The sequence below is a fragment of the Pteropus vampyrus genome, unplaced genomic scaffold (genome assembly GCF_000151845.1).
Source record: "Pteropus vampyrus isolate Shadow unplaced genomic scaffold, Pvam_2.0 Scaffold171, whole genome shotgun sequence".
Classification (NCBI taxonomy): Eukaryota; Metazoa; Chordata; class Mammalia; order Chiroptera; family Pteropodidae; genus Pteropus; species Pteropus vampyrus.
Window position 1 is genome coordinate 1,942,237 of NW_011888952.1, and position 19,962 is coordinate 1,962,198.

General features: G+C 45.3%; 1 protein-coding gene across 1 annotated transcript in view; it reads right to left on the reverse strand.

The window, feature by feature from the left end:
* Positions 1 to 262: 262 nt before the first annotated feature.
* Positions 263 to 19,962, reverse strand: part of SLC6A11 (solute carrier family 6 member 11) — a 120,617-nt gene continuing 100,917 nt past the window's right edge. The window contains exons 8-14 of the mRNA XM_023536880.1: positions 14,276 to 14,388; positions 11,330 to 11,467; positions 8,393 to 8,495; positions 7,524 to 7,624; positions 6,590 to 6,760; positions 2,456 to 2,654; positions 263 to 580 (exon numbers count right to left, since the gene is read on the reverse strand). Coding sequence (XP_023392648.1) covers positions 2,502 to 2,654; positions 6,590 to 6,760; positions 7,524 to 7,624; positions 8,393 to 8,495; positions 11,330 to 11,467; positions 14,276 to 14,388 — 779 coding nt within the window. The 3' untranslated portion in view covers positions 263 to 580; positions 2,456 to 2,501. The remainder of the gene's footprint in view (positions 581 to 2,455; positions 2,655 to 6,589; positions 6,761 to 7,523; positions 7,625 to 8,392; positions 8,496 to 11,329; positions 11,468 to 14,275; positions 14,389 to 19,962) is intronic.

The following is a 19,962-nucleotide window of genomic DNA, read 5'->3' on the forward strand; positions in this document are numbered from 1 at the left end:
CCTGAAACACCCCTGAGTTTCTGATTTGTAATCCCGAGTTGAGACTGCAACCTCCAAATATGGAACAAAGATGCTTTTGCTGGAATAATACGGAGATAATAAAAAAACAGGAAGAAAAACCCAATGAAGACCACTCTGTTGCGAACAGCCACATATAGTTCGTTCATTCCTTTAATTTTTAAAAATGAGTAAGCAGACAATCATGTGCCCTTTGAATACCCAATAAAAACATTCATTATGCAAAACAGTACAACCTTTTTCATTTTAATAATACTGTAAATATCTCAGAAAGGATGTATTGTTTCTAATGAATATCAAAAAAGTCACCACAATGATGTTTCCCCGCCCCCACATTTCCCTCCCCACCCCCCAAAGTTACCCAAATACTAGTAGGAAATTACAAAAACAAAGGCCCTCCCTCTGCCCGGCCCCATTAGTAGTGTTAAGTGAGTGAAATGTTAAGTGTCACATGTATGTACAATGCAGTGTGTCCCAGAAGGCTGCGGGGCTGTGCATCTGTGAGAGCTGTGGGGGAGAACCAGTAGCAGCAGCAGCAGTGGGGAGACGCCTTCCCCGGGACCTGTTGGAAGAAGAGCAGATGAGGATGGGAACGAGCTGGGGCTCAAACAAGCCCCAATCTTCCTGGGTCTATTTCCTGGGTCCACCGGATCAAACAGCTCAGGGAGAGGCCGGGGAGGCCTGGGCTGTGTGTGCCAAAGGGCTCAGAACCAGGCATCCCAACCTGCCTGGGGGCATTGGACATCCCTCCCAGCAAACTCGGGTTCCAGATGAGGACTGCCTAGAGCAGAGAAGCGGGAGTTTGGGAACTTTTGGGTGAATCAAACACACAGGTTCATTACAGGAGACTAAAGCCTAAGTTTGGAGAAAGCTTGTATTTCCACTAAATAAAATTGGGAACATGAAGGAAAAGGATAAAGAATAAACCTTTCCTGTCCCCAAATAACTCAGGATAAAGAATAAACCTTTCCTGTCCCCAAATAAATCCAAGGCAGAGGTTTGACATCAAATCCAATTAAAGAAGAAAGAGATCAGCCAGAGAGGTCTGGAGTGCCAGCCCACCCTACCAGGCCTGCACTGAGGAGGACCAGGGAGCCCAGGTCTCCCTTTCAGTAAGTGCTGAGGGTTCTCAGCCCTCTGGTGGGAGACACAGGTAGGATGGCACCCCAAAAATGGGTAGGGAAGAAGCCTCTGCAAAGGTTCGAAGGTTCTGCTGGTGTCAGGAAAAATAGGAGAGGATTGAGAGGTATCAGGATGGTGGGGGAGAGAGGAGGGCCTGGACCAACCACAAGGAGAAGACGTGGCAGGGAGATAAAGAGGGATTGGGGTACAAAACTAGGCTCCGGGCCCACCTGTAGCTCCTTCCCCTGGGAGGCTGGTGGAAGGCCCTACAATGCAGATCCTAGCTGGGACAGTGGCAAAACAAACAGCCACAAGCAGAATAGAGGCTGCTTCCTAAGTCCACAAACCAGAGCTCAGGCAACTCCAGCCAGCCCCGCTGAGGATGGAGAGGCAGAGCCGAGGGTGAGAGCAGACAGAGCAGGAGCCTGTCGTGGGGGCCAGGACCTGGCTGGTCTCCAGAGAACGCACTGTTCAGGGAAGAAATCAAACTAGAGTTTTGGGGAAAACACACATTACCACCACATTGTTTCCATGATAAACTTGATTGAAAAGAAGCAGGCGGAGGGTGGAGAGAGGGATAACTGACTATGAATCTTAAGAAGAACCCAAGATGAACAACAGGTCTGCAAGCCAACGAGGCATGCAACAAGAACCTCCAAAAGATGTGGCCAGACTGGAAAGCACCTCGAAGTTACTTGATCCAGTCGTTCCCATTCAGGAGATGGGGAAACTGACAGCCAGGGAGTGGGAGTACCCGAGGTCACTTAGTGTGATCTGGGCAGACGGGTGCCTGCAACTCAGCAGTCCCGAGTCTGGTGGGACTTTTTCTGTTCTGACATAGTCTGCAAACCCCTAGCTGAGAGGTTGAGAATGGGAAAGGGAGCATTTGGAAAAAAAAAAAAAAAAAAGCCCCCACCCCCACTCCAGGTACATGAAGGAGGGGCGGCTGCAATGCTCAGGAACAAACATGGGACATAGACTAGTTGATTAAAAGGCTGACAGAGGAGGGCAGGCATCGCTCCCACTCCGCCTGCCCACAGCCCAAGTATAAAAGTTTGACCATATGATACACTTCTTCCTAACCCCTAGAAAAGAGTGGTTAAAACAGTCTAGCACAAAAAGACTCTGCTAGTCCACGTACAGTATTATCTCTTCATAAAGTTACATGATGATTGGGGGTGAGGAGGGGAATGTGACTTTAAACCAGAGTGTACACGACCACCTTAGAATTAACTTGTTAATAAGTCCTGTGCAAAACGAGCAAGCCTCTATCATTAGGTGAAGTACTGTGTTTCAGGTATTCATTTATACACACGGGGGAGGAGAAGGAAGCTGACGCATCCAACGTGGCAGGTGGACACTCAGAAGTGCGTCTCCTTCTCTGTGATGGCTGCAATGGTCCCATCGCCCTTGAGTTTGGCGTCACAGTCATTAATCATCACCGTCCGTGGGCCTGCCCCAAGCTTGCCCCGCATTTTCAGGTCGGCACTGGGGATCGTCAACTTCCGGATTTTCTAGGTGGGTGGAAAGGAGAAGAGCTGTCTGAGAGTGGCTGCTGGGGTCCTGGGGCCTGCCTCGGCCTCTCCCAGCCTCACAGTGGGCACAGCGGGGCCATGGAGTTATCAGACCGAGATCTGGGCCCCAGCTCTGCCACTCAGAACTTTGTCCTGGGTGATGACTTGAGTTCTGGGTCTCAGTTTCTGCCTCTGGAAAATGGGGACAACAGATGCCCATTCCCGGTATTTGGTGAGGAGTTAGGACGTCTGGAAGTGCTTGCCTGTACCTGGCCTACTGCAGGTGACCAAGATGAGAGAGCTATAATCAGGGCCAACGGCTTTACGCCTTCCCTTTGGTAGAGACAGAGCAGCTGGGTCTGAATCGCTTTGTGGCCACTCACCAGCTGTGTCGGGCAACTCATCTAACCTCTGTGAGCTCTATTCTCATCTGTGAAATGGGAGAATAGTACCTGCTGAAAGGGCTATTGTGAGGGTGGGCTAAGGCACCTCTAGGGCTGTTTATATGACTGCTGGATAAATTGAAAGATTTCCCACAAAAGGGATTTCAGTATGCTGCCACCACCCAGAAGAACATGGGTGTGCCTTGTGCTCCTTGGGCTACGACTCAAAGGTGCAAACACTAACACTAATGCCAATGCTCACAGCCGCAGCTTCATGCCACCTTGCAAAGTAGCAGGCACTGGGCTGGGCCTGATGAGATGGCTACTGTCCCCACTGTACTGATGAGGAAGCAGAGGCCATGAGTAGATTCCTGACACCCCTGCTGCCATAGCCCTGCCTTGGGGTTTCACATCTCAGCTTCCTGTGTGTCCCACAGGTTCCCTCGGGATAAGACACTGGGCCAAGATTTGGAAGGTCCTTTCGGGCAAAAACCCTTTCCCTAGTAAGACTGGGAAGACTTTTGTGTGGATGATTTTTCATGATCAAGGTTCTATCTTCGCTTTCGGATCTTGCCAGGCTTAAGAGGCCGAACCTACAGTGCCCAGGTGGGATTAACAGGCAGTCTTGCCCATGCTGAACCCTTGACACATGACAGGGGTTAAAAGCATGAGCTCGGGAGCCAGGTGCCTCGTTTTGAACCCAGGTCTACCATTTAACTGGGGCAGGAAACTTAACCTCTCTGTGCCTCAGTTTCCTCACGTGTCAAAGAGGGATAACAATGGTACCTGGCTTCCAGGATTATCATGAAGCTCAGATTAGTTGGCCTAGCCACAGATTAGCACAGGATATCTATCCTCGCAGCAATTCTCTGAGGTAAGTACCATTAACCCCATTTCTCCATCCAGATCCTTCCTGTCAGTTGGGGGAACCTTCTGGGAATGGAAGGAGGTGGACTAACAGACACAGGTTCTCTCAGTAAGGAAGGCCTGAAGGCCAGGTCTAACTACCTTCAAAGACTTTGCTGTCTTTTAACAAGCCCTGATCTCTGTGCAGGCAGGTGTGTGAGCTTAGGAAGATGGAGGGAACTCGGCAAAGTAGCCTCCCCTTCCACCCTCCTTCCCCTCACGCCCCCCGCCCACAGCAGGCCTGAAAGATGCTCTGGAGGACCTGCCAGGAGGGCAATACCAAAAGGCCACTGGAAGTTTGGGCAGGGGTCGCAGTGGCCAAGGCCTTAGGGTTACAGGACTACTTTCTTCTGAACCTGTTTGGTTCCAAATCAGAATTAACCAACTGCCTTTGACCTACATTCCCTGCAGAAGGCAAGGAGCCTGACTTACTGGGGACATGAACAGGCTTGCTCCTTCTACCTGGATGCACACTTTTTCTGGAGCCCAGGCCTCTCAGCAGGCAGACAGGCTAAGTGAAGCTGACTCTGAGTGGGCAATTGCATTTGGATGTCTGCACACATACACCCACCCCTCTCTCCCTCTGACCTTGTCCTGGGAGACCAAGGTCAACCCCTGAGATCCTTGGGGTGTGGCACTGGGGCAAAGACAGGGCCTCACAATGGAGTATGGCAGTGACATGAGGCAGTAAAGCTCAGGGGACAAGAGCACAGACTCCAGGTCTCTGCTCACCACTTAGAGGCTGTGTGCCCTTGGGCAAGCTGTTTCACTTCTCTGTGCTTCGGCTTCCTCATCTGTGAAATGAGGACAATAAGAGCCTCTACCTCAAAGGATTGCTTTTATGAGGATTAAATGGTTCGGTGTTTGTAAATGGCTTAGAATAGCGTCTGGCACACTGCAAACAGTTTGCTAAATGAGCGAGAAACTGACTCAAACCATCTGATCCATGGACAGGTGGGAAAGGAGACTAAATAGAGAGTGCTCTGGAATAAGATGGCTTGGATCATAATTCAGTCTGCCACCAAGAGACCATATACTGTACCATTCCACTGAGGGGAAGTGTCCAGAAAAGGCAAATCCGTGGAGACAGAAAGGAGATTCATGTTGTCTGGGGGTGGAAACAGAATTTACTGTGTGAATGGGCACGAGGGATCTTACTAGGGTGATGAAAATGTTCTAAAACTGATTTATGGTGATAATTGCACTATGCTGAACTGTATACCCAAATGGGAAAATTTATCACATATAAAACATAATTCAATAAAATTGTTTTTAAAAATTTGGTTTCTACTATGGAAAACAGCATGGAGTTTCCTCAAAAAATTAAAAATAGAACTACCATATGATCCAGCAATTCCACTTCTGAGTATTTATCTGAATAAGAGAAAAATAATAACTGGAAAAGATCTGTACCCCCATGTTCATCACAGCATTATTTACAATAGCTAAGATATGGAAGTAACCTAAGTAACTTAAGTGTCCATCGATGGATAAAGAAAATGTCACACACACACACACACACACACACACAGAGGAATATTACACAGCCACAAACCAGGAAATCTTGCCATTTGTGACAACATGGATGGACCTTGAGGGCATTATGCTAAGTGAGATAAATCAGACAGAGAAAGACAAATACCATAGGATTTCACTTATATGTGGAATCTAAACAAAACAATATAAGCTCATACACAGAGAGGACAGATTGGGGGAGGGGTTGGCAAAATGGGTGAAGGGGTTCAAAAGACATGAAGTCATGGGGATATAATGTACAGCAATGGAGACTATGGTTAAATAATACTGTATAGCATATTTAAAACTTGGCAAGAGAATAAATCTTAAAAGTTATCATCACAAGAAAGAAAATTTATAACTATGTATGATGACAGATGTTAACTAGACTTACAGCAGTGATCATTTCACAATAGATACAAACATTGAATCATTATGTTGTGTACCTGAAACTAATATAACGTATCTCAATAAAAATCTGGTTTGCTAATTTTTGGCTGTGTGATGATAATTTTTGGTTGCATGACAATTTCTCTGAGCATCAGTTTCTCTACTTATTAAATGTAGAAAATGATGCCAGCACCCTAGTTTACTCTGAGGACTAAAGGAGATATAGCATGTTCAGAGCCCAGCAGGATGATGATACAGAATAGGTCAGATTCTCTCCCTGTGCCCTGGGAATGGGGTCCTTAATGCATTAACAGAACAGTAAGAGCTAACGCTCGGTCATTTTCTCTTCCAGGTCTTGGTCTAAGTGCTTTCCCTACAGGAACTGAGTGAGTCCTCACAAAAACCTCTGTAAGTTAGAATCTGCTGCTTGTCCCCCTTTTACAAATGAGGAAACTGTGGCTGAGCTCAGAGAAACAGGGTCAACCCTGAGGCCTCACAGAGATGCTTCTACATAGTGGTCATGATGAACATCTGCCAGGGAAGGGCCGGTCACGGCTGCCCAGGAAGAGACGTGCGGGCCAGTTCTCATCACACCCACTGCCTAGATGAGAAGCTGAGACTCAGAGAAGCGCTCATGAACTCAGCCTCGATCATCAGCCCAGCTGAGGCAGAGCGAAGCCCCACCCTGTCCTTGGGCCCTTTGAGGCTGTCCTTGCTGACCCCTCCTCCCCGCTGTCTCACCTCCAGCAGTTTCCCCTCTGTCTTCCACACCTTGATGAAGATCCAGAGGGGGATGCAGAGCATAGAGGACAGGGCCATGAGCCAGCCGATGCCATAGCCCCAGGCGGGGTAAGTGTAGATGTTGTTGTACTTGAGAGGCTTGTACTTGACCAGGAAGAAGATGAAAATGCCCTGTAGAGAGATGGGGAGAGGTCCCTGGGGCCTGCATGCAGGAGGCAAGCAGGGGTAAGGGTTGATCCCATGTGACAGCCTCAGAGAAGGCTCTGCCTGGATCTATGGTGAGTCTGAGGTATATCCCACTGGAATCAGACACACAGGGAATGGACCCCCACCCCCAGTTCCCAGGACCTCTCTACACCCCAGGAGCCTTAGCCTCTGCTTCTGCCCAGTCAGGAAGTTTTATTTTTTCCCTGGCCATTTCTTGGGGCTGGTTTCAAAATTGCCTTTCAGAACTATGATGGTTTATGAAGATACTCTGAGATATTTGCCTTGCCAAGAACTGAGTGAACAGCGGTGGGCTGTTTTTTTATTAAATACCTACTCACAAAGGCCTCTCTGTGGTCTGGTCACAGGGCACAGCATGAGCCCTAACTTTACCCTCAGTTCTGCTGCTTTTGCAGTTAACAACAAAGCCAAATGTTGTCTCTCACGTGGTCCACGGCCAGTTTGCAGGTATAGAATCTGAGACTCCAAGAAGGCAGTGACTTGCTTATGGTCATACAGCAAGCTAGTGGCAGAGCAGGGATCTCAGGGGGTCCCCTCCCTTGCCAAGCCCAGAGACTGTCCCCACAACTCCAACTTAGGAAGGAATCAGGTGCTTCGGACTTTCTGAGTGCACAGAAGGTCACTCAGGCAGAAGCCAACTCCTCAGTTCCAGCTCTGCCAGGGCTGGGGCTCTGCAATAGAAAAGTGTGGGGGGGGGGTGGGCCCTTACCGCACAGATCCCGGGGGTCACAACCTTCCAGCACCATTTAATGAGCGACAATGGCCGGTAGCCAATCATGTCTTCAATGTTATCATAGAAGCGGTTGCTTCCTGTCCAGGATAAAACAGACAGGCACACATACCCCAGAGAATTTTGTACAAGAATCAGAGGGAAGGCTATGAGAACCTGCTTTCCCTGGCTGGACACAGACAAATTGTGGCAGGGACCTTATTCACTACTGTTTAAAACTACCATGAGTTATACCTATGTAAGGTTTGAGAGTAAACTGCAGGAAGAGGGATTCTGGTTGATCTTGGGAAGACCCTTCTAGACCTTGGATAGTGAGGCCCAGGGAATACTGGAGTTTGTGGGAGAAAGGTGGAAGGTGGTCCCTTGAAATGCAGGGGGCAAGGGGCTGGCTGACTTGCATGGAGGTGAGGGTCAGGGCTCTGAAGGCCAGAGCCTGGCTGGGCTGCTAATGAGCAGAGTAGCCTGCAGGGGTGTCTATTTCTGAGCCAAGTTCACCGTGGGAATATCCAACATCATCGAACCCAGCAACCCTTATGGAACTCGATTCGTTGGGGAAATAGGAGGACCAGAAGGCAGGTGTTATCTGAGGACCAGTTACTCTGCTGGCTGCTTTCCCTAAATTATCTCCTACTTGGAGACGTGGTGACGATGACCCCATTTTACAAATGGAAAAACTGAGTTTCAGGGGCAGAAGGACTGGCTCAAAGAGTCTCTGAGAGGAAGGAGGATGAGGTTGACACCGATGGAGAAAGGCCACAGAGAACTTGAGCCCAATCCTGCCCAGGGCACCCATGTTTGGGGCCCTGATACAGGCCACTGCAGTGTGGACAGGCTTGGCTTCTACTCACCGTACACCCAGCCGATGCAGATGCACTCAAAGATGGCCACGAAAAGAAGGCACATCCCACTGGCGGCATAGGAGTCAAAGAGTTGGAAGATGTACATGCCGCCCTGTGGGGCGGGAGGACAGACACATGGATAGAGGGATGGACAGATACATGAAGAAGCATGGTTAGCCAGCTGGCTTTGGAAAGGGCCCTCTGTGCTGCCCTGTGCCTACCATCAGCCAGGAGTCATTTCCACCAGGGCAGACTGCTTGTCCCTAATGCCCTCTGTACCTGGGCACTCCTAAGAAACCATCCCCTGGGTAAAGGTCAGTCTTCTTTTTGCTCTCACATGCCAGAAATGACACAGAAAACCAGAGATGGAGGTTGAGCAGCCTCAGCACCTATCCTGGATAACTCCAACAGCCTCCCCACTGGCCTCCTTCCCTCCACCTCACCCTGATCCTCTGCGCACTGGCTTTCACAGGGACCTTTCTAATGTGCAAATCCAACCACGTAACTCTGCAGTTTAATGTTACTCACTGGCTTCCTTCAGCCTGCCTGTCAGGGCCACCCTCTCCACTGGGCCTCATCTCCCCTTCTCACCAGCCACACTCAACGTGCTCCCTCCTGGACAGACTGTGGGACAGTCTCACCACTTTGCATCTATACATGCTCTTCTTGTTCACTTGTAAGTTCCTCCAAAGTGCAGTTCAAATGCCACCTCCTCCAGCCCTCCCCGACAGCCTCATTCTTTCTTTGGGCCTCCACAGCATATTTTATGAACGCATAGTTTTAATAAACTGTTTCCTTCTTAGTTGCTCAGTTAGTGCTGAGTTGCTGCTGGGGAGGCCCATAAACCAGTCTTCTTTGTGTCTCCAGCCCTCATTGTAGGGCCTGGCTTGCAGTAGGTCCCTGTTAAGTGCAAACTGAGTCTTGTGGAGTGAAAGACCATGGAGGAGGGACTCTAACTGGCTTGTGCACAGCTGTGTCCCCATTTTGGCCAAGGGCTTGGCATATAGTAGGTGCACAGCCAATCTTTATGGGATGCAGGAATGACAGCTCTATAATATACAGATCCGTGAGATTTAGTTCAGTGAGAGGCCCAGGAGGTGTGCACTCAGCTGTCCAATTACAAGGCAGGCACTACTGTTATCCCCAACGTTCATATGGAGAAACCGAGGCATGGAGCAGTGAGAACAGTTGCCGAAAGTCATCTAACTAGCCAGTGTCCGGGCTAAGAACTAAACCCAGGTGGTTCTGGCTGCAGAGCCCATGCCCTTAACCACCCACTACACTGCCTTGGTGGAAAATGACAAATTTGTGGCCTAGTTTTTCCCTAGAGCTGAGCTTTAAATGTCTATAAATGAGGGAGAAAATCCTGCCAGCAATTACTGTGAAGGCCGAGGACGACATGGCCCATTTGGCAATTTGAATGTGTGATTGCTCACAGATATTCCTTCATGGAGCCAGAAGGTTGGCATGTAAAGCCCAAGCGTTTGCTGGTTCACAGTCTCAGCAGCCAAGTGTTGGCTCCTTGCTGGGCCCAGAGGCTGAGAGGCACCCTTGGTCAGACCCGAGGCTTCAGGTGGAGGGTCGGCATGAGGGCTCTCTGAGCTGGTGGCACCCAGGGCTGGCAGTCCACTAGGGCCTTCCACCTGCCTGCTCCAAGCCAGTGCTGCCCATGCCAACGTCTGTTCTTGTAGCCCTGTCCCTGTCAGCCTCTTTAACACTTCAGGTTAACCCCCCAATTTGTGTGTGACAAAAGACTCTACTTTGCATAATTAATCAGCACTTAATGAGGCCCTGCTCACTACAGCCCTGGTTTCCCTGCCTGGGGAGAGGCGAGGTGGAAATAGGAAGTGCCGCACCATTCATTTGCTCAAACACTGATTATCGCTCTCATTAATGTGACAATGACTAGGAGCAGTAATAACACCAGCCACCATATACCAAATGCCCACTGTGCGCCAGGCCTCAAGGGCACAGAGCCAAGCAAGTTCTCTCTGTGGACTTCAGGGTCCGGTGAAAGAAGAAGGTGAACAGATGGGTCATTGTAACAGTGGGAAGGAGGCTGGGCTGAGCTTGATTGGAACAAAGTGCTGTGGGGAAGAAAAGCAGAGGGGGCTTCTGGGAGGCGGCGGCATTTGGCTGAGAAGTAGAGAATGAGGAGGTTCAATGGGCTAACCCCAGTACCACAGCAGCTGCTTTGACTGATTCTGAGTTCTCATTTCTTTCCTATAAACCTCTTGTCTCTAGGCAACAGTTATTTTTTTTTTCTGCTTTTTAGATTAATTTTTTGAGTGTAGGGAGAAAGATACCCAATGTCACCTTCCCAAAGTGCTTGAGAAAGTATTAGACAGAACGGCTGCAAGAGGGGAGAGAAACATGATTTCATGCAGATCATGGTGAATCCTTCCTCACCCACAGGTCCAACGGGGACACGAAGATAGGTATACAGGAGGGCTGAAGCTAGAACACAGTGCCTGAAAGTGCCTAATATCATCGCATGTGTCTATTCTCAGTGATGTTCCAGAAAAGCCCGCTCTAAACTTTAAGCCAATAAAAGTGACTAGCTGATGTACCCATAGGTGACACTGTCTCCTTCAGCCCAAAGTTACTGGTAGGGGTGGCCCAGGCCTCCAGAATACCAGATAAACCCAGCATTTCCCTCTGTGAGCCTCATTCCCCTCTGATAATGCCAGCAGTGACCTTTAGCTGAGCATTACACTTGCAAGACATTCTGCTAAGGGCTTAATGAGAACTTTCACGAGATTCTCATACTTTCCCATTAGGAAGATGAAAAAACTGAGTCACAGAGAAGGTACTAGACCTGGCCAAGCTCACACAGCTAGTCCATTTCAGAGGTGAGATATGGCATCAGACCTTCCTAACCCAATGCCCAGGCACTTGGCCCTGTGCTGTGCGGTCCATGTTGCTTGCTCTGTCCATACCACTCACCTCTGTTAACATCACGAGGCCCAGAAAATAGGAGACGACCGACAGGGCCAGGATGAGCAGCTCCCGCCGATAGCCCCTCCGAAAGACCTTGGGGTACATGTCCACCACAGCAGTCACGAGGCTTTCCACGCACACAAACTGGACATGGTAGATATGATGATGTAAAGCCCAAGAAAAAGGCAACCTTAGTGGCTCTGGCTCTGGCGAGCACAGCAGGCCTAAACCCTCACTCAGCTCCCTTCCCACTGGGCTTATCTTCATTCCCTCACTCACTCACACTGACGGAGGGCCTGAGAATAACAAGCCCAGCACTTACAGAGCTCCAGCATGCCCATGTAACAGATGAGAACACTGAGGCTCAGAGAGGCGAAGTAACCTGCCCAAGTTTACTCAGCAAAGAAGTGGCAGAGTCAGGACCTGAACCGGGACCTCTTGACTCTAAAGCTGGTTCTTCTTCTCTACCGTGCTGCCTGCCACAAGCTGGGCCCTGTTCTGGGGTTAATGACTTAAATGAGATGTAGCCCCTGCCTTGGAGGCAAGACAGCAGTCCTGAGCACTGAGTGGGGCAGGATCTGGTCGGCCTCTATGGGCAGGACTTGATTTGTTCCTTCTCCAGGACTGTGATGGCCCCCTGCCCTTAGCTTCTGGTGCCTTTTTGCTCTGCCAGGTGGAGGCAAGCAGAAGTGAGCCAGCATCCAACCCCTGTGTTGCCACCGTGTGAGTCTCTGGGCCTGGGCAGACTGTGCAGGTTCCGATGGCAGAGCGTGAGCCACTAACCATCTGGATTCTGCCATGCTGAGACAGGGCCAGGTATGCGGGATCTGCTCCATTCCTACTCAACCGGCCCAACTATTCCAACATACAAATCACCCCTCCTTGGGCTCTCTTGGCACTGTGGCCAGATTTCCTGCATGTACCTGTTCCTGACCTTCCCCCTTGCCCTCAGTTTGGGCAGAAAAGTCCTTCCCTCTCCTTTAGGCCTAGGCCACAACCTTTACCCTGTGGGGCCATGCTTGCTTATATCTATCTCCCTACACTCATTTCCAGTGGCACAGAGGAGAACCGCAGAAAATGTGTGATTAATAACAACAATAATGGCAAACACATGGTGCTTGTTGTGTGCCAGGCTCTGTTTAAAGCAGTTAACAGATATTAATTTATTTAATTTCTATGTGGTGAATACTATTATTATCCCTGTTTTGTACCTGAAGACGTAGAAGCATAGGGGTGTAAGCAATTTGCCAAGATCACAGAGGTGTTAGGTGATAGAGCCTGGATTTGATCCAGGCAATCTCGTTCCAAAGGCTGGGCTTTAACCAATGAGCTGCACTGCCAGGAGGGAAGAGTAAAGGATTCTTTTCAGGGTTACCATGTGGGGCACTCTCTATCCCTGGAGCCATTTCTTGGCCCCAAATCCTTTCTGATTCATTCTACCTCATCAAGAAAAGTGTTTCCACTCTTATTGTGCAAAGGGACTGTAGCACAGAGAAGGAAAGTGACTAGCCCAGAGTCACACAGCTGGCAAGAGTTGTGGGCCTGGGACTCAAACTCAGCCCTGTCTGACTCCGAAGCCCAGGCTTCTAGCCTCCAGGCTGCCCTGCCTCTACAGCAAGGCTGGCTGTGCCCATCCAGGATAGAACCTAACGAAACATCAGAGCATGTGGACTAAGACGCACACAGACCTGGGTGTAGTTCCCTGCAAGTTACTCGGCATCTCTGAGCCTCAGTTTCTTCATCTGCAAAAAGAGGATAACAAAAGGAGCCCCCATCCTGCATGGTTATTGTGACAAAAAGCTGAGGACACAGCCCAGGCACAAAGCAAACAAAGCATGCGTGGGAGTGAACAGAGTAGCCATCCGCCCTCCACGCCAGACCTTTAACTCCCTTTGCAAACAAAGTATTTCAACCCAAGTGCTGGATGGCTCAGCCTAGGGACTCCAAGAGCTGAGACTCCGCTCCCCGCCCCCAACCTTCTTCTGCCCAAGCAGGCATGTCACTGTCACACACAAACTGAGACCTCTCCTGAGGCCTCCACCACAACAATGAAAGGGAAGATTATCAGCCACAATAGAAGAGAAGATGATGAATGACAATGGAAGGGAAGATTATCAGCAGAAACACCCGGTGCTTCAGCAGCTCAGCTTAGCAGTTTCTGAAAAAACATCCAGGGGAAGAAATTGGACCTGGCTGGGTTGACACACATGCTGGATTGACAGACATGCTGGCCACTGGGCTTGGGTGCTAAGTGACTTGTACAACATCATGGGTGTGGGGCAGCACTTTGCCAATAGACCCCAGTCTGATAGCAGGGCCATGGGCTTTGGCTGGAGGACATTCTCTGGGGCAAACAGGAGAACCAGCTGCGATAGAGCGGCAGGGCAAAGGGCAGGTTTCTGGGAGTGAAGAGCGACTGGAGGCCAATGGATTCTGGCTGAAAACCCAGGGAGAGGATTGGGAGGGCAGGCTGGGGTGTTTTACAGTGTGAGAGGATGTAAGTGCGTGCATTCATATGGAGATAAAGGGTAAATTGCTAGTTCTAACTATACACCCTTCACTGAGGAAGGCAGGCTGCCAAGTACAAGAGAGCCCTATAGGCAACTGAGAACAGAGGCAGGCAGGCGGGATGTTGGGGGAACGGGAGCAGGTGGTGGTACTTGGGACCCATGTGGCTGCCTGGGGCATGTCATGATTGCCTCAAAAAAAAAAAAAAAAAAAAACAGAAGAAAGAAAAAGTTGCTTTCCTATGTCTTTGTGTCCTCCATGATTTGGCTGGGACAGGGACACATGCTGGTGGGGCCCTCAGATACCACTAACCATGGGGACAGTGGACAGGGCCCTGATGACCAGGGCTAGGAGGTGGCAGCTAGGCCCTAGAGCCACTCCTAAGAGCGGTATCTGGCCTCACTGCCCTCCCAGCCTGGGCTCCCCCTTCTTTTAGCCCCTTACCTGGCTGTCCAGGCCCAGGAAGATGAGCATCATGAAGAACAAGGTGGCCCACAGTGGGGACAGAGGCATCATGGTGACAGCCTTGGGGTAAGCAATAAAGGCCAGGCCTGGGCCTGGAGAGGAAGGAGAGAGAAAGGTGTTGGGTGGAGTTCAGTCCCTCGTTCAATTGTTATTTTAATACATTGTGTATTGAGTGCTTACTCTGTGCCAGGTGCTTTAATTCTCATTCAAATCACTTAAATCTCCCAGCAACCCTATGTATGCTGGTGGTACTATTATGATGGCCATTTTGCAGATGAGCAAGCAGAGGCATAGAGTAGTAAGCCGGTGTCTGGAAGGGTCAGGATTCAAATCCAGGTTGTTGTGACAAAAAGACTTTCCACTGCACAGACCTGTCTCTACTGTTCTCACTGTGTGGGGATGAAGGTAGGGCGGGGAGGGTCTTATTAAAATGCATGTTCTCAGGCCCAAATGAGAGATTCTGATTCAGCCAGTCTGTGGTAAGGCAGGGATCAGGCACCCCATGATCACAATGCAGGTAGTCAGAAGTCCGGGCTTGGACAAATGCTGTTCCACCCAGGCTGCCTCTTCTTTTGAGTTCCTCCCCTCATTTCCCAGGTCCACACTCACTTCTTTTGGCTGCTCCAAATAGAAGGCTTGGTGAGCATGTCCTCAGCTTGAGCTTTATTAATGTCAGGGGAGAGATACCTAATGTTCCAGCCCTGTAGCACAGTAGTCAAGGGCACAGACTCTGCAGCCAGATGGCCTGGGTTCAAATCCTTGTTCTTTACAGTGAGCTATATCTCAGCTGAAAAAATGGGGATAACAAAGTCTTACCTAATAAGGTGAACTTGAGAGGTCAGTGAGGTAAAGCAAAATATGGAAAATACTTAAAAATGTATATGCTAAAAAAACATTAGCTCTGATTATTTTCTTACCTTAAAAGCAATTTTTTTAAAGTATAACTTACCTACATACAATAAGCACTCATTTAAAGGGTACAGTTCTATGAGTTTTAAAAGAGTATGCACCCAGATAACCACACTGTAATCACAATATAGAACACTCCCATTGCCTCCCGGGGCCCCTCTGCCATCTTTCCATCCCCATTCTCTATCTTTGCCCTGGGCAAACATTGATCCGTTTTCTTTTTTCTTTCTTTTTCTTTTTTTTCACTTTAGAGTAGCTTTGCTCATCCTGACTAGGAGTGGAATTGCTGAGTTATATGGCAACATGTACTTTACTTTCTAAGACATGCCAAACCGATTTTCAAATTGCTATGCCATTTTACATTTTACCAGCAATGTTTGAGCTCCAGAGGGTCCACATCCTTGCTAACAATTGATATTGTCGTTCTTTTAAATTTAGTCATTATAGTGGGTATGAGGTGTTATATATCATTATAGTTTTAATCTATATTACCCTGATAATTAATGATGTAAAATATCTTCACATATCTTTATTGTCCATTCATATACCTTCTTTTGTGAAGGGCCTGTTGAAACTGCCCATTTTTTATTGAAATATCTCCTTTTTTTAGTTGTGAGAATTTTTTATATTTGAGATATAAATCCTCTATCAGAGAATTTAATTTAATAGTTAATGACTATTTTCTCCTGCTCTGTGGCTTGTCTTTTCATTTTCTTAATTGTATCTTGTGAAGAGAAGAAAATGAAAATTTTCCAATTGTTTGTTGCCGGTATATAAAATAAACAATAGCTTTTTGTTTATTGTCCTTATCCTGTGACCAAAGTTCACTTATTAATTTTTTCTGTAGGTTCCTTGTGATGCTCTGTTTGGCCAATCATGTTTATGAATAAACACAGTTTTTATTCTTCCTTTCTAATTGTAATGCTTTTTATTTCTTTTTCTTGCCTTACTGCACTCTCTGGAGAATCTAGAGAGGAAACACTACATGGAATAGAAGAACAAACATATATGCTTGTTTTGTTTCTGATTTTAAGGGAAAACACTCAATATTTAATAGCTAGGAAATTAAGATTGGTACAATACTATTAAGATATAGACCTTAATTATATTCTACTAATTTTTCTCCTTACATCATTTTTTTTCTGTTCTAGTACCCAATTCAGAATTCCATATTGCATTTCTTGGTTGTATCTCTTTAGCATCCTCCAATCTGTGACAGTTGCTCAATCTTATCTTTCATGACCTTGACATTTTTGATGAGTACTGGTCATTATTTTACAGAATGTTTCTCCATGTGGAAACACTGATGTTTTCTCATGATTAAACAGAGGTTATGCAATTTTGGGGGACAAGAAAACCATAGAAGTGTATCATCATATTAGGGGGTACATGATGTCAGTAAACCTTAGTGCTGGTGATGTTTACCTTGATCACCTGGTTAAATTGGTGCCTGTCAGTTTTCTCCACTATATATTTACTGTTTTTTCCCTTTGTAATTGATAAATATTTGGAGGAGGGTATTTTGAGATTATGAAAATATCCCGTTTCAGGTCACACTTTTACCCATTGATTTTTAGCATCCATTGGTGAATCTTGCCTGCAACAATTCTGTGGTGTTTGCCTAATAGGTCTGTATTTTCATTTCTTCCAGATTTATTAATTAGAATTCTTCTGTAAGAAAGAGCTATCCCTTCACACCCATTTATTTATTTACCTATTAAGTTTTTATTTATTTCAGTATGGACTCACGGTTTTATTCTGCGCACCATAATCCAATACTACCATTTATTTTGCTATTCTAATTGTTCCAGGTTTGGCCATTGGGAACTTCTTCAAGTTGATTCCTGTGTCCTTTTGACACGCCTCCGTCCTTTTTCTGAACATGTCATTTACTGGTACCCCAAATATTCTAGTTTCATCTTGTCCTGCCCCAGCACTCAACTGCTTATCCAAGGAGCTCTGGTTCTTTTTATTGGAGAATGGTACTCAGAAACCAAGATCCAGCCACTAAGTGTGCTCACTGCTACTGGAGTATCATTGCTCATAGACCCTGTCAGCACACAAAGTAGGAAATATGTATATGCATATTTACCCACACACACATTTCTATATTTATCTGTGTATATATATTAAAACCTTGAGCTTATACTGATACCTCCAATTTTAATATAGTTCATTTTAGCTTCTCCACTTTCCTTATTTGTAATTTCTTTCTCAGTGAAAAAATCTGTATCTATATTGACTGGTTTGTTCAATCCTAACATACACAAACAATAATAATCGCTAACCCATACTTCTGTACTAATAACAAGAATACAGTAGTTATTGCTGTTCTTAGCCTTATAATATCCAGCCAAAATACTGTTTCCCTGAAATTTACTTTAGTTCTCTTCTCCCCCATTCCCTTAGGTGTGGTTACATTATTCATTTATAATATAGCCAAATTCATCTGTTATTGTTATACTCCCTTTGGGTTCCACTCACGAAAAATAGCTATTTATTTTGGGTGGTATGTGAAACATTACCCTGGTTCTAAGAGTTAGACCTAAATAAAAATAAAATAAAAAAATAAAATACAGATACACTCAGCGCTGTTGCTTCCTTCTCATACTTACTACCTCATTCCTAATTCCTCCCTTCTTTCTACCCCTTTTCCACTCACTCCCTGTGGGTAATCATTCTTTTTAGTTTCTAGTTTATCCTTTCTATATTTCTTTTGTACAAATGAACAGATATATTTTCTTATATCCTCCCTTTTTTTAATATGATGGGTAGGATACTATAGATACTTGCTTTTTAAATTTTTATACATATATACAGTTGTAATTTAAACAAATAATATTCACAAAAATTAGTAAAAAATTATTTATAATAGCCAAGACATGAAAATAATGTCAGTGTTCATCAACATGAATGAACAAAGAAGATGTGCTACATATGTGCAATGTAATATTATTTAGCCACAAGAAAGAAAGAAATCCTGTCATATGAAACAATATGGATGGAGGAAAATTATGCTAGGTGTGATAAGCCAGACAGAGAAAGACACATTGAATAGTATTGTCACTTACAGGTGGAATCTAAAGAAAAAGTCAAACTCATAAAAACAGATAGTAGAAAAGTGGTTGCCAGAGGCTGGGGGGTGGGGAGAAATAGAGAATGGTTGGTAAAAGGGTATAAACTTTCAGCTATAAGATGAGCAAGGTCTGAAGATCTAATGTATAACATGGTAACTATAGTTGATAACACTCTCATATAATTAAAATTTGTTAAGAAAGTAAAACTTAAATGTTCTCACTCCTCCCCACCCCAATATGTGAAGTTTTGTACACTTTAAATACCTTACAATTTTATTTGTCAGTTATACCTCAATAAAGCTGAAAAATAACATAATATTCCTAAATTTCTAATTTCTTGATTTAAAAAAAACATGAATGGGTGTTAAATTTTGTCAAAGACTTTTTCAACATCTATAGAGATAATTTTCTGACTTTTTCTGTTAGATATATTAATATGCTATATGATATTAGTGGATTTCCTAGCATTAACCAATCTTGCATTATTCCTAGAAAAAATTTTATTTGGTCATGCAACATTACTTAATGTGATTTTGGATTCTGTTTGCTAATATTTTATTTAGTATTTTTATATCAATATGCATGAGTGACACTGGTCTGTAGTTTTCTTTCTTTGAATTGTCTTTATTTGGTTTAGATATTAATATTATACATGTTTCATGTGAAGAGTTAGGGCGTTTTTCTTCTTCTTCGATGCTCTGAAATAATTTATAGAGCACTGGTACTATCTGGACCTTGAAAGTTTGGTAGAATTCCTTTGTGAAACCATCTGGGCCTGGTGTTTTTTGTGGATAGTTCTCAATAAATTTGTCTCTTTCTTTTATGGAAATTGGCCTGTTTAAACTTTCCAAATCAAATGGGGTCAATTTTGACAGTCTGTATTTCCCTAGGAAAATATTAGTTTCACCTAGGTTTTCAAATTTATATGCATAGAGAATTGCAAAGTAGTCTTGTGATTTGTAAAAACTGCTTCAGTGATTATTTCACATTTGGCAGTTCCTATTTTGTTATTTGCATGTTCTCCCATTTTTTTCTTGATTATCTGGTGATTTGTCTATTTTAATTTTTAAAAACTCAGGATTTTATTAATGAGATCTACTGTTTTCTTCATTAATTTCTGCTTTTATCTTTATTACTTCCTTCCTTGTGCTTTTTTTTGGGGTCACTCTGTTATTCTTGCGTATTTTTTTGAATGGTGGATATAATATCATTTTTAAATTTTTTTAATTGATAATAAAAATGTTTTTAGTATGATTTTCTCTTATTGTTAGTTTATTTCTATCTATGAGTCTTTGCATCTCCTACAGTTTTTGCTTCATACAGATTACTGCTGTGTTATTTGTGCATATATTTTCATGTGTGCTATATCGTCATTACGAATTGTGGCTTTTAACATTAAAACGTACCCTTTGTCATACTTAATACTTTTGGGCTTGAATTCTACTTTGTCTGATATCAGCATTGCTATTGTTGTGTATCCACTGATTTTTAGTCTTTGTGAATCACTGTTTTAGGTGTCTCTTGTATTCAGCATATATGTAGGTTTTGTGAGCCAAACTGAAAACCTATTTAATAGATGAGTTATACCCATTTACATTTATTAATATGATTGGTCTTAACTCTGACAAAATATTTTATAGTTATGTGTATTTTTTATATTTGTTATGTTTCTCTGCATAT